Here is a 15,701-nt window from a genome sequence, read left to right on the forward strand (position 1 = left end):
TGCTCACATGCCTGTCCTGCCTCCAGGGGTCCTCTAAAGACCAGAATTATGGGAGCCTGATCAAAAAAAGTGGTGCCCGCTAAGATGCCAATCATGCCCCCACGACCACAAGCCCACTCATCCACATAGAACTTGTCAAATCGAGAGAGGTTGGGGCCGGTGCTCCTCCTATTGGACTGCGAGAAACATAGGCTCCCGGGGCGCCCGAACTCTGAAAGATGCCAAGGGTCATGTCTTGTTAGTGTCAAGATCAACTTCTCCTATGCATAGTACTCTACGCCTGAGACTGTAGCCGTGTCTCCTCCAAGTCCGTCCTCAGCTGACTCAATCTTGTAAAGTCTCCACCCATGCACCAAAAGTCAACTTGAGGAAGGGCCTGACGGAATGTGCTCCAGAAGATGGCTCTACCTGCTGCGACATTCGGGGCATAAACATTGAGGAAGCCCACACAGTCCTCTCCAATCATAATGGTAACCCATTGTGCCCGCCGAGAGACTATGACACATGAGCATGTCACTGTTGGCAATAGCTGCTCGCTGATAGAAATACAAACTCCTCCCTGCGTCCCGAAGGGACCAAAGGAAGGAGACCAAAAAGTGTGGCTCTTGCTTGGTAAAATCTTCCCACAGCAACGGGTACGCCCCTCAGAAAGGTGGTGCTCCTAGAGGAAAAGAATGTCAATGGGTCTCCCAACTGTAGCTCTTTGAAGCTCTCCTCTCAGGACGCCTCGCCTCTGAAAGCATTGAGGCCCCTGTAAACCTTGAATATCCCATGAGACTATCCGCATATCAATCTCTGTGCGAGGTGGAACTATCGGAACTGCCCTTCACTCGAAGAGTCTTGGGCGTGGGTTTGGATGGGGAATAGTTGCAATCGGTCCTATGGCGAAGGCACGCTAAGTGGGTGCGGACCCTATCCTCCATGTGTTGCCAATCTAGCCGAGCACGAGAGTAGGCATACTTAGAACTCCAGTGAACCAAGGGGAAACTTTGGCGAGGTGGCCCATTTGCTTGCAATTGAAACACTGGCCAGGAAGGCCTGAGTACTCCACTTGCGGAATGACGGGGTCGCCCTGAAGGCATGGAATAAATATGACATGAGGCATTGTCTTCGGTGAGGCAATACAGATACGAAGGGATGGAATCTAAGCCGCTTGAGTGCTTAGCTTAATTATTATTTCATTAGTGTCTCTTAATATTCATTAGTGCTTAGCATAGTTGCCCGAAACGGCGTTTCGGCCTTGCTCGAAACGCCGTACCGTTTCCTTGCCGTTTTTGAAAACCGAAACGCCGTTTCGTGACCCTATGTTTTTTTGCAGACTATAAATTTTTTCCCCTCCTCAAAACTTCTTCGCGTGCCGATTTCGCCCATTCTTTCAAGGTTCCCTGCGCGATTTCTCTCTCACCTGTGTACACTTGCCACCCCTCTCTCTTGAGTCTCTAACCCCCACACACACACACACACCCTCCTGAGTCTTGACTCTTCACCTTCTGCATCATATATATATTATATATTTATTTGTATAGCCGTTTCCCGTTTCCCTGTTTCTTCTCGAGACCGAAACTCTGTTTCTGCCGTTTCCGAAATTCCAGTCAACTATGGTGCTTAGCTTCTTTAGCATTTTATTAGTGTCTCTTAATCTTCATTAGTGTCTCATGTTTTGACATTAAGCTAAGAGAGCCTTGATTAGTATTTTTTCCTAATCTTCATTAGAGGTTTACTTAAATCATTTATAGCTATGTAGAGATTTTGGAGACGATCACGATGGGATTGAAACATTGATTGTTGGCCTTTCACACAGAAAGAAACATTGAAATCTTTGAAAATATGCACGGGTAGTGCACAAAGAATATAGCACCCACCACACAAAAAAGATGCTTTCGAATGCATGTTTGGTCCTTTCTCCAGCTGCCCGACTGATATAGAAGGCGGAATATCTTTTGTTGAATAATGGGGGAGGGGAGTTTCTATTCATAGGTGAAAACCCCTAGACATAGGCTGGTCAGCTTGTTCCATGTAGTTTGTGGGGTGGGTTACTAGCAATTTAGCAATAAATTACCCTAATTAAAGGTCTCCTTTTCATTTATGTGGGTGCTCAAAACTTGGTGGGTCCAATAATTGCTGCTTGGGCTAAACATGCTATAAACTGCACACCATTTGTTGGCGTACTCCATCGCTTGACCTTCCTCAATGCTTGCTTCACGGTGATCTGTAGGTGAGTCACATTCTCTCCCATGAAGATAGAACTTGTCCTTAGTTGTCCGGTATTTATATGGGGCCATGCAAAAGGATTGATGTAAGTTCTCTAGAGACTACGCCCAAGGATCATTTGATCTAGAACTGAAAGCCTAACGAGGTTTCATTTAGACCCGACATTGTATGCATCGCATGACCGCGATAGATTGTGGCTAGTGACTCACCACCCAACGGTAGTTCCAATGCCTTGAACCATCCTTGAGCGTGAGGTCCGATTTTCGTGAGCTTGCTTGGTACTGATGGCTCCAACGTAGCGCCCCATACGAGAAGGCCGAACCACCCACCTTGCAGCTCCATGGCCATGAGGTCTTGCATGCCCTTGATAGCCCTCTTGTCTGCTCCATGGATACCTCAATAACGCATAAGTGCCCCCAAGGTCACCTACACAGCAATAACCTGCCTATTATTGGCTCTTCTTGTATTTATAAGCTTTCTTGCTTTATTTATATGCTTTAAGCTAATCCCCTAGCCAATCTAGATCTCGTGCTACTAGCGTCCTTAGCTCACGTGTGAATCCTCAAGGTCCCCATGTCCTTGCTTAGTTCTAACCCTAACCATAGTTGTCACGGTATGAAAATATGATACCGTACAGGAATTTTTGGTACGATATGAAATTTTCGGATATTGTACGATAAAATACGGTTTTTTTTAAAACACTTACAAACTATGGAGCTTCAAGCTTGAATGTGAGGGAAGGTTAGGAGGGGAGGAGTCTACAGTGCTTGAGGAACCAGAACATGGAGATGTGTCTCTCCCAATTGGATCTCCCAATTGTCTCCAAAAAAGAACTTGCATGGGTAATGCAATACCAAACGTCTCCCAGTGTAGCATTTATGACTAAGGGGCCGTCCTTGCACAAATACGAGCAGTGCATCTAGGGTGATAGGTTTGGGGACTCCTCTCTAGATCAAAATGGCCATGTCTAAATCTTCTCCCTCGTACATAACTTGAGGATCTGATTGTCTAGCCTACCTATACCAGGGATCTCCAAGTGATGTAGCAAAATTCTCTCATCATACCAATCAAGTGTACACTACCAGTCTACCTTGCTAGATTTTTTAGGTCTCTCAGCAGCCCCATATGGAATACTGAGAGGACACGAAAGTTACGGAGTATTGCGGCTATTTGGGATCTTCTTAAAGCAGGATTTATATATATTTTTTTAGTATTTGGAATTTTTTTCTCAAGGTGGGGGGGGGGGGGGGATAGTACTGTACGAAACCGTACGATATCATATGGTATTGTACCGTACGAACCGTACGATACGAATGGGTTCGTACCGGTACGAGAAACAACTATGACCCTAACGTGGGTTAGTCGACGTCCCTACCCCTAACCCTAGGCCTATCGGGATGTAACATGCTTCCCCCCTCCCATTCAATTTACGTCCTTGTGAATGCATGAGGAGACAAGCCTATGCAAGTGAATCGCTGGGGTAAGAGGCTCCTGCCGAAGGATCACCTAATAAACATGCATAAACAAGATTAGTACAAACATAGAAGGGTGTAGGCAAGCTCACCACCCAATCGTTGGTTCGCATCCGCAAACCATCCGTGAGCTAGGGGCTAAGGTTCCAGTACCACGGGTCCATGCTAGTCAACCTTTGTGTCCCATACAACCAGTGCATAGCATCACGGTTCAACAACCGGTCCCGATAAAAGGTACTGACCATCTTCCACTCTAATAAGTGGAATGATCCCCGAGTCATGGCTTAAATCCATGGAGCTCTCTGCATGGACCTACTACCAATACTGAATGAAATGCCCATCAGTCCGACATAGCCCTCACAAGGAATCAGAAGTTAGGACTAAACTAGGTGAAAGATTATTGCCCCATTAAGGGTCGAGCACAATCTTGACACACAATTAAACTATTAATACTATTAAACAAGATGAAATGGCACAAAACCAAATAAGATAGCAATGCTGAAATATGCTGAAATTTAAATGACATTATTGCAATAGGGCCGGAAAGGGCCGACCCCCCTTGTAATTTCATTGTATTATCAAGGATTTCTCAAGATACAAACTTCATGGGCATCACATGCCAGATTTTCAATGGCATCCATGCAATGAAAACATTTTGCAAACATATTTCGTCGAAGTTGAGGTTGATTCCACAGCTTTTGTGACAAAGAACCTCACTCCCCAATCCCTAGTGTCTTGCCACAAGCAGGTATGCTCCATTGGCATCCATACACAAGCATGTGTGTGCCAGGCCGAGTCATGGAAGACCTTAATGGTCAAGCACGGCGATGTAGAGTAGGTAAAGAGAACTTGAAGAAGCTCTTACCGTTGAATTTGCTGAATTTTGAGAGAAGAAATCAGTTTTTGATCGCATTTAACTCTTTCTCCTAAGTATGCCATCTAACTTGGGTATTCATCAAGCTTCGTGCTATGAAAAGCCACAGGTCGTCCCTTCTGGAATAAGGCAACCCCTATCGCAAAACTCACTGGCATCAGTCTCAACTATGAATGGTTGCCAGGGTATGGTATGGTTAGATTTGGTGCATCTCTCACCATAAGCTTAATCCTTTTAAAAGCTTGATCTAGCCTCTCAATCTAGGTAATAGGAGCATTAGACTTTCGTTCACGTCCTTTGAGGAGGTTAGAAAGGGGAACGGTTGCATCTGAATACTATCTCACCGACTTAAGAAAGTGAATTCTAAAAACGAATGAACTTGTCTGATAGTCTGAGGTACCGGCCAATCTAAAATCTTTTGGATCCGTTCAAGATCTATGCTCATCCCGTCTCTGGAAATCTGATGACCTAGGTATCTAATTTCTTTGCAAAAGAATTCACACTTTGAGAATTTTACATATAGTTGTCGTTCATGCCTTAGAAACCCCAAGATGTACGTGAGGTGCTCTACATGCTCCTTCAAGGAACAACTATATCAAAATATCGTCTAAGAATACCATAATAAATTTTCCCAAACAATCCCAAAACAGATCGTTCATCATCTGCTGAAAAGTAGCAGGAGCATTCGTGAGCCCAAAAGGTAATATGAGAAACTTGTAATGATTTCTGGTTTGAAAACCTATCTTAATGACGTCCTTCTCAGCTATTGAGACCTGACGATAACCTCATACAAAGATCAACCTTTGTAAAATACTTGGCTCCCTTGAGCCTATCTGTCATATCGTCCACTTTAGGAAGGGGGTATCTATTCTTGATTCTAGGTTCGTTCAACTTTTTATAGTTGACACACATCCTCCAGCTTTCAAAAGCACTTGGGCTTCCCAAGGGGATTTACTTTGTCGAATCTGTCGCATCCTAAGATATTCCAAAAATTGTTGGGCAATCTCATCCTCTTCCAGCTCGCTCATCGTCTAAAGGGCAATACTCATAGGCTGAGACCTTGGGGAATCAACTCAACTCTATGGTCAACCGACTGACTAGTATAACCTTCTACAATATCCAAGAAGACCATTGTGTCCATCACCCAAAAATGTAGAAGCATAGTAACATTGCAAAAAGGGCAATACTCATAGGCTGAGACCTTGGGGAATCAACTCAACCCTATGGTCAACCGACTGACTAGTATAACCTTCTACAATATCCAAGAAGTATAACCTTCTGCAATATCCAAGAAGACCATTGTGTCCATCACCCAAAAATGTAGAAGCATAGTAACATTGCAAAAAGGGGGTGGTGAGGATCCAGTGGGTAAATCCTACTATGTATGCTCTTTCTATTACTTGTGTGCAAGATTTCCAAGTCGGCATATGTGTAAATCTGACTTTCTCTGGTACTTTGAAGTCAGCGTACTCATGGTTAAGATCTACATGCAACCTAGGATTGGGAGGCTTGTTAGTGATATCTTGGAGAGGCATTTGATAGGGGAGAAGTCCTCTAGGAGGAAAAGTCTTTGATGCAAGGAAAGTGTAAACATAATAAGAAGGAAAGGAATCTCTTGGGGAAGTGGCATGAAACTACTCCACTAGAGATTGGGAGGGCCTGAGCTGAGGGGGCTCTAGGCTATGTGAGAACGCATGCCCATGGGGTGGCCACCAGGCATCTTGAAGAGGCGGTTCCAGATATACGGCTGGCGAAGTCTCTTCTGGTCCAAGGCCGGGGGTGCTGTTGAAGTGCTCGCTTGAGGCAATCCCAAGCTCTCATGAAATTGGCTGCAAATTTGTCCTCAAAAGCGGTGCTCAGGCCTCGAGATCAGGCTTCCATGAAGATCCATTGTACACGAGGAGTCTAGGGCCGCCAAGTGAGGGGCTCTGAGCGAAGATTTGGTCAATCAGAAAAGCCTTCCAGGGCTCACCATGTCGCAGAAGGCCTCTAACAATTGCTGAGCATGGATTTGGTTTGCACAACTGGCTTGAGGTGACCCCAAGCTCTCATCAAACTGGCTGCAAATGTGTCCTCAAAAGCGGTGCTCAGGCCTCAAGATTGGGTTTTTGTGAAAATCCATCGTACACTGGTAGTCCAAGGCCGCCAAGTGAGGGAGTTAGAGCTGAGATCCGATCGATCAGAAAAGCCTCACCACCTAGCGAAAGGCCTTGACGATCGAATTGCCCAGCATGGATCTGCTCTGCACAGCTGGGTAAATGATCTCCTATCCTCCACGAGTCAGGGGCTGAGCAATCACCTTACAAGCCACCTTGGCCCTAGCTGGCCGGCCGGCCCCATCGGTCTCGGCCCACAGAAAATTTTGGATCAGTTGTTGAACCTCACCTAGACATCACCTGAGGTATCTGATCGGGGTGCCAATGGGGATCTAGTGGAATGACTCAACTGGGTGCCAAGCCAGGGTGGGCGAAGATCCCACCCAAAAACCACAAGACTTGTGATTTGAGCTCCGGAGGCTAAGCAGAAAGTCTCGATGGCGAGGGCAAATCTCTGAAAGTTCTCCTCCTCTTGTGACAGGCAAGCGGCTATCATATGAGAACTTTGTGTCAATAAGCTGCTCTTGGGATCTGATGGGGAGACATAGACCCTGGAGTCTTGTGTCCTGTGCGGAGAGAAAACTACTCATTGCCTTAGCTAACTATGAAGAGGAAGAGGAAAGGGGCAAGGGGGCATCCGTGTTTGACTAATTTGGAAATCGGAAACCTGTCCCCCTTGGCCCCCTGAATGAAGACCTGGCTATGAGCTGCCGAATAAAGGGCGAAGACACCTCTGATCCATCCGCCTGAAAGCCCATCTTAAGCCTGGTTCCCTCCAAGAAATCTGGGAGGTGTTTCATTTGCATGGACTTCCGAAGAGGATTGTCTAGGATAAGGCATGTTCTGCGAGGTCTCTTGAGACCACGCCCAAGGATCATCTGGCCTAGAACCTAACAATGTTTCATAGACGTGACATTGTATGCATTGCATGACTGCGATAGATTGTGGCTGGTGACTCACCATCCAATGGTAGAGTCCTCCGGACTCACCCTCGAGCCTGAGGTGTGATTGCCGTGAGCTTGCTTGGTACAGATGGCCCCAACCTAGTGTCCCGTACCACTAGGCCGAACCAACCATAAGCTCTTGCACATCCATGGTAGGCTTCCTGTCTCGCGCGGATACCTTATAACTCATAAGTGCCACCAAGGTCACTTAAATAGCAATAACCTGGCTATGAACGGCCCTTACTTTTTTATATGCTTTCTTGCTTTATTTATAAACTTTTAGCCAATATTAGCCCTATGTTATTTATTATAAGCTTGTAGCCAATCTAGACCTCATCCTGCTAGCGCCCCTAGCTCGCATGTGAACGTCTAGGTCCCCACGCCCGAGCTAAGCCCTAACCCTTAGTCCACTTCTCTAGCCCTATCCCTAGGCGTATCGGGACGTAACATGTTCTATGGTATGGGGATGAAGCTGGACAATAGCACAACCTTCCACCTGAATTCAGACGATGAGACCAGACCATGATCACAATGCTTTGGTGTCACTGTCAGGAAATCAGACCCTTCAGGAGCAGTTTTTGCCATTGGTGGAGCATGCCATCAATGATATCATCTAGGCTTCAACAAGGAAGACTCCCTTAGAAGTAGTTTATGGTCATCCGTTCGTGAACCCGATGACCTGAGCTCTCCAGATTTTCTCACAATCTCACAGCACTAGTAGGTCTAGTCTCTTTCTCTCTCACACACAACTTCTTTTGTTGTAATCTCAATTTGTAGTTCTTTTGGTTTATCCTCTTGATGTTTCCGTTGATTGTTTGACAGGTTTTACTAACACCCACTCTCAACCCTTTAATGGCAACTGGAGCATTGCTGATTCCTTCATCTCTTTATGCTTTTCTCAAGGTACTTTTTCCTGCCTGCACTTGTGTAGAAATTGACCCACCATTTTAATAAAAAGTACAGTAAGAATAATTAAAATTTGGCTGCATGATACAGGCTTATGTTTTCAAGCCGTATTATTTACGAAGGAAGGAGCATAGACGAAGGGAACAGAGGCGCTCGACGGCCGCTCAGGTGTGTACTGTTGTGTGCTGAAGTCTCAAGCTGAATCTAAATATATTTTCTCTTACGCTTGTAGTCCCAAACAGTAGTATGCAATGATTGCAGAGTTTTCCAATAAAATTCCCATTTTTTCCGTGGCAGCAGCTGTATGAACTTGTGCAGTGCTCCTTTATGTAGGCTTGTACTCAGTCACATGTATCAGGTGTCCGACGCACATGTTATGACTACAAAGGCACTCTACAGGACAGATTAGGAGAGTTATTGTATAAAGAGATTGGCCTATTGAGTGTATAGTTAGATAGAGATGCACTTGGGTGGGATAAGACGGTGCTTGGGCACATCTGCTTATAAAGACTGACAATCTTTGAACAATAGGAGAAGCCAAATAGAGATAGAGCACAGTCACACACGAAATTACAGCAATGCGTAAACATGTGCAGGTTTGGGCCTGTACCGCCTTTTGGCAGTCTCTGTATGGAAGTCAGAACGGAAGCGGCCAAGGGGTGGGCATATTTAGTGTGTCTTAGGGGTCAACCATAGGAGTTTTCCTCATTTTTGGGACAGGCTGTGATTGGTGGAGAGGGAAACAGGTCCTTATCGAATGCCCCTCCTCATTTGTCATTCAACCCATCTGAAGAGCAGAATTGAGGAGATTCCTGGTGTCCAAAATTTTGTCCAAATCAGCAAAGGTGTGAAGATCTGCAATTCAGCAGAGACCTATTGTATTAGAGGAGAACATAGAACTTGCTACTTGGCTCTCAGCCTGGCTTGCACAGGGACAAGGTGATGTGTCTCCATTTTCCTGGCACCATTGACAAAGCCATGAGACTCTTCACTTTGAGGAGAACCAGATTCTGATTTCTGGAGGTGGAGGGGAGTTGAATGAAGCTCTCTACAACTACATTATCTTTGGCAAATAAAATGCTTGATTGTCATCAGCCAATGATGCAGATACAAATGATGTTTGACTAACAGATGAAGATGTTGGAAAAACTTCTAGACGAAGGGTGTTGGCAATGGCTGCAGTAGAGACAAGCTGAGGAAGAAGATTGCAATCTACTGGCAGAGAAAGTGGTAGTCCAGAAGAGAGTAGTGTGACCATCTAGAGATCATTGATGCTGCAGTCAAAGTTTGAGTAGCCTTGTGAAGACAAAGCCATCAAAGCACTTCATGGGCAACATATATAAGAATATAGCACAATGGAAAGATAGATAGCAAAACAAAGTGCAATAAACAATGCAATAGATAGAGAATTTAAAAAATTATGAGAGAGGTACAATGTGATGGTGCTGTCCACCCGTGCACTCTCAAGTAGAGCTTAGATGGCAATCTAGACAGACTCTAGATGGAGGAAGTACGAAGTGTGGAAGGTATGGATACTCACAAACAAGCATTGGATGCCATAGCTTGTGATAACTGTGTCCATATATAGTGTTGCAGGTGGTGTGGTAAACACGTATACAACGCGGACGGTTACGCATTATGGACGCGGTCACCACCCGCGTATCAAGAACGCGGCCAACCGTCCACCGCGCACTAATAATGAACTTAGGTATCCTAGGGAATATTTTCCATACTCTTGGGCTTACACCCCTGGCTATCTCCTAACCATCAATGGTCACGATAACAACCCATCGGTGTCTAAGCCGGGGTCCCCACCAAAGACATGTGCAACAATGGCTTCTCCTCATAATGGAGGCCTTTACAAATGTGCACCAAGCATAGATGTGAGATACATGCTGGGAGGCGGGCATTGATTGTATATACTACTAACACCCCGCCTCAATGTCTGCTTAAAGATTCTTCCCAAGAGCCTCGGTAAAGATGTCGACATAGTTTTGGTCTGTAGAACAATATTCTAGCTCCACTATCTCATCCTCAATCAGCTCTCGCACATAACAATATTCAATCTCAATGTGCTTCATTCGAGCATGAAACACAGGGTTCTTTAGCCATGCAATTGTGGTTGTCGCATTTCAAGGCTTAAGCCCCACTAATCTGAACTCCCATGTCCACTAAAATCCTCCTCAGCCATATTGCATCACAAGCAGCAAAACAAGATGCCTTGTACTCAGCTTCTATAGAAGAAAGTGCCACTATAGGGCGCTTCTTACTGGTCCAAGAGAACACACTGGAACCAAGCGAAAAACAATATCCAGAAATTGATTTCTTGGAATCACAATCTCCTGCCCAATCTGAATCATAGTATTCCATAAGTGTCACCTACACTGTAAGTAATGTTGTACTCGAGTACCTCTGAGGTACATAGGTACTTGCATTCCTTGCTTCCAATGACTCTCTTATGGCGTGTTGGAAAACTTGCTCAAAACACCAAGTGTGAAGCTGATATCAAGTCTAATGTTAGTGAGAAAAATTGAACTCCCCACCAGCTACCTATACTTCTTGATGTCTACTAATGGTGAAGAATCTTTTGCAGAAAGCTTCACATTCACCTCCATAGGTGTTGGCACAAGTTTCTAGTCGATTATCCCAAATGCTGTGAGAATCTTCCAAGCATACTTCTAGTGCGATATGAAGATCTTACCTGACTTTTCCCAGACCTCAATCCCTAAACAAAAATTCATAAGATCTAAGTCTGTCATGTCAAAGTCACGGCTCAGCATATCCATTGTCTATTGGATCATTTCTTCATTGTCACCTGTGATGTTCAAGTCATCTACATACAGAACAATCGAAGCAATCTTGCTATGCTCTTTTAGAACATACAAATTGGCATCAGAAGGACTTCTAGTAAACCCAATCTTTTTGAAAAATTGGTCTATCTTGTGATACCATGCCCTTGGGGCTTGTTTCAGCCGATACAATGCCTTCTTCAGCGTGCAAACTTTGTTTTCTGATCAGGGCATCTCAAAACTTGGTGGTTGAGCTACATATACCTTCTCCTTGACATGTCCGTTGAGAAATGTCGATTTGACATCCATCTGAAAAACTGGCCACTGTTTATGAGCAGCTAAGGCAAGTACCGCTCTGATACTTGTCGTGCGAGCTGTGGGAGCAAAGGTTTCAACAAAATCGAAACTCTCCACCTGTGAAAATTCTGTGCAACCAACCTAGCTTTGTATTTTTCAAGTGATTCATCAATCTTATACTTCGCTTTCCAAATTCATTTGGTATGAATTACCTTTCTATTCGGTGGTCAGTCAACTAGCTCCAAGGTATTATTTTTTATAATGGTGTCATACTCAGATTGCATCGCGGCTTTCCACTTTGGATGTCCTAATGCTTCGTCCAAGGTGGCTGGCTCCTTTAGTGTTCCCATTATCTCAACCATCAAGGCCATGTTGACAATGAGGTCAAACGATCTTCTCTGCTCCTCTATTCTCCTTGATTTGCGTGGTGCATTTGTTGAAGATTCTGCCATCTTAGGTACGTGGTTACTTGTGTCCACTTTCGAAGTGGCTTTACATATAGTGTCGTAGGGACTGGTGTGATGTGTAAGAGACCTCGTCCTTTGAAAACTCCTCCTCCTTGAGAGGAAATCTAGGTGGTGGGTTGGGCTCATGGTGGATTATTTCTCTATTTGATGATAGAGTGGATGGACCTGTCTCCTGCACTGAGTGTGGTTGCTCCACAAACAGGTTGGTGATTATCTTCTTCACCTTTGGATCATAGATTCGACAAGCCTTTGACTCTTGATTGTATCCAAGAAAGATACACTTCTTGCTTTTGGCATTATGATTCTTCCTGGATGCATCTGGTATATGAACATACCATTCACAGCCAAATATTATCAGAGTAGGCCTCTTGCAGTGTGATACCCTGAGCACCTTTGTGTAGCTTCGATTGATAATGTAAACTGCTCTCCTTACTCTTCAGTCCAGAAAGTGTCTTGTAACCATAGTTGTCATGAAACGCGTTTCAAAACATATGAAACGAGTTTCAAAGCTCTTATTTTTTATAAATGAATAAAGTATGTGCCCTACATTAAAATTCTACCTACGAAGTACAATATCTTTTCGTTTGCTGCGCCGTCTTCATATGTACCCTCACGCTTGGGTTTTCCTCGAGAGTTGTGTCCTGGTCCAGCCGTGGGACTTGTGTGGCCCGCTATTCAGGTTAATGTCTTCCAGTTTTTATGATTTTGTGCAATTTCTTTGTAAATTTCAGATTCTGAAATTTGGGCGAATCCGAAATTTGGGCTTTTTGCATCAGCTTGCCCCAAATCTCTCCCCTCTTTTGGCAAAATGCCGAGGGCAAGGGATACTCTGTGGACCCATGTAACCCCCGTTGGCAGATACAGGGGTTCAGGCACAAAAAAATGGAAATGCAAGCACTGTGACTAAGTATCAGGTGGTTCTACGGTCAGGATAAAGGCCGATTTCTTGGGATTGAAGGAGAAAGGGATTGGTCCGTGTCCTAGAGTCCCTGCAGATTTGAAAGCCTCTCTTCTTCCATGGAAGAGAGAACAGGAGTCTATGGAAGGAATTGGGGGTGGTGGTGATGATACCCAGGATGATTCAGAGGATGAAAGCAAAAGAGCCAGGATGGAAGAGGTTCCCGATATGCAGAGTCAGGTTGATTTGCCTAGTTCCAACACCATTGGTGTTGGGTCTAGCTCCGCCCCTCGAGCCCACAGGTCTTCCTTGCCCACCAAGCCTACTTTGAAGAGGGCAAACCTCAAGGAAAGGTTTCAGAAGCAAGCTGTCGTTGAGGCTACCTGTGAGATAACAAAGTTGTTTATTCAATGCGCTTTGTCATTTCACATTTTGTGTACCCCGTGCTGGAAGAAGGCCATGAGAGCTATTAGCCGCATTCGGTATGGGTGGGAGGGCCCATCTTATGAGTGTTTATGCTCCACGCACTTAAAAAATGAGAAAACTAGCGTGCAATTAGAGATGGAGCCTCTCAAGGAAAATTGGCGAAAGTATGGTTGTACAATTTTATGTGATGGCTGGATAGATATGCGCAAGAGGAATGTCTACATCAGCTTAGTGTCCTCTTGTGTAAGGGCACAATGTTCTTGCGTGCCATTGATGCTTCGGTTTTCCAGGGACAGTTGTGACATGCACTTTCATTTGGTGACATTTGCGCCAAGCTTTATTAGAGATTGGCCCTCAAAATGTAGTATAAGTGATCACAGACAATGGATCAAATTGTGTGTCTATTGGCAGAATGTTGGAGAATGAGCTCCCACAGATTCTGTGGACACCATGTGCAGCCCATAGCTTGGACCTCTTGATAGTGGATGTCGCCAAGGTGGGGTGGATTTCCGACATTGGTAAAGTTTGTCACAAAGAGACCAAAGGTCCTTGCCATGTATCATGCCCATAGTGATTTGGAGCTGTTGAAGCCCGCAAAGAATGGTGTGTCACTTATTGCAGATGGGTGGAGTGACACTCATAAAAGGTCCATTCATGGCATGGTTGCTTATTCTCGAGGAGAATGCAATTCATTTCCTCACATGATGCTTCTGGGACTAGAAAAACTGCAGATCAGCTTGTGGAAGAGTGGGCCGAAGGTATTGAGAAAGTTGGACCAAAGAATGTTATTCAGTTCTTAGCTAATGGTGAGGCAACAAATAGAGCAGCTGGTCTTAAGCTTGAAGACAGGTATCCGCATATCACATTTAGTCCATGCTTTGCTCATTGAAGAGACACATCCCTGGGAAGGGGTGTGGCTCTTGAGTCAATGGTTATGTCCTTTGGACTTAGGGGTGTGTCTTTTCTCCAGATTGCAGATGGACGAGAGCCATGCATTGGCAAGGTTTATGAGGGGCTAACCGAATGATCGAGAAAATAGGGGAAATGGGCTTGTGTGATGAGAAATATGCAAAGGTTCGAGAATTATGTGAAGCACGATGGAATGGTTATCATTCTCCTATGCATGCTACTGCGTATGTCTTGGATCCCGAGTTCCAAGGATGTGGACAAGAGGCCAATGATGAGGTGATGGATGGTTGGGAGACAATGCTTTCTAGGCAGGTTCGTGATGCAGATAAACAAAGGTTGGTGAAAGGCCAACTTGGATTTTATCGCAGCAAGTTGGGAAGGTTTGGATCGGCTGATGCACAGAGAGATAGGTTTAAGATAGGGGTTGCTTTATGGTGGGAGGATTATGGGGCTCGTACACCACAGCTTCAATCATTGGCAGTAAGGATCTTGTCTCAACGTGCAAGCTCCTCTCCGATTGAGCAACTATGGAGTGTGTTCGGCCACCTTACTATTTGCATTTCACCTTGAGGCTTGGACTCTGGACTTGGGTTGTTTCTTTTCTCTAGGCTGTGGGCCACATTTTGTGCTTTTTGTCACTTATGTTATGTATGATGTGGGCTAATTTATTTTGACTTGTGAGATCCGTTCAGTGTTAGTATCTAGCCATGCAAATTGTGTGGTGCACTAGACTTTAGTGTGTCTCTAATTTGGTTATATAAATGAGCATTGTATGTTAAGATTTATTGTCATTTCTAGGAATTATCTAGGTCGTTCCCTATTTCCGTTCCTCCTCGTTCCCGTTCCCGTGGTGGTGCTTTTGTTCCGTTCGCGTTTAAAGGAAACGGAAACGGTAGGAAACGACACGTGTACAACTTAATGCGCGAAAAACAAATACTTCAGTAGGCCGTAGGACTCACATAATTAAACATACACAAAGTATTCAAAAAACATTAAAAGAAGTGGACATTTATTTGCTCAATGAGATCTCATTATGTAGTACAATGAAATACCTCAAGATCATGAGGCTCTACATAAGAGTACAACAAGACGAACTAGAGGGGGATCTCAATGCCAAGGTCTAGATCTAGTAAATCATCTGAAGGAAAAGAGCTTGCACCGCTAGAACTAGCACCTGTATCCATGGGTACACTACATTGCTCCTCTACATCTGAAGTACTCTCATCCTCCTCTGACCAATGTTTCCATTCTTGTGGGTTCTCTAAGCGCTCTAGAAGGCGCAAATTTGCACTAACAAAAACCAAATCATCGGTTTTTCCAGTGCCAAGACGGTTTCGCTTTTTTGAAGCGATGTGACTGAAAGAGCTCCAAAGCTGCTCTAGGCAAGAAGAACTCACAGCTTGGCTCAAGAT

General features: G+C 44.7%; 1 protein-coding gene across 2 annotated transcripts in view; it reads left to right on the top strand.

The window, feature by feature from the left end:
* The window catches only part of OWL1 (DNAJ heat shock N-terminal domain-containing protein), a 68,402-nt gene that overhangs the window by 21,307 nt on the left and 31,394 nt on the right, over positions 1 to 15,701 (top strand). For both annotated transcript variants that reach the window (XM_086818156.1, XM_086818155.1), the window contains 2 exons: positions 8,420 to 8,500; positions 8,594 to 8,671. In XM_086818156.1, the coding sequence (XP_086674282.1) occupies positions 8,420 to 8,500; positions 8,594 to 8,671 (159 nt within the window). The remainder of the gene's footprint in view (positions 1 to 8,419; positions 8,501 to 8,593; positions 8,672 to 15,701) is intronic.

Source organism: Cibotium barometz, chromosome 24, assembly GCF_041138505.1.
Source record: "Cibotium barometz isolate CiBa-2024 chromosome 24, ASM4113850v1, whole genome shotgun sequence".
Lineage (NCBI taxonomy): Eukaryota > Viridiplantae > Streptophyta > Polypodiopsida > Cyatheales > Cibotiaceae > Cibotium > Cibotium barometz.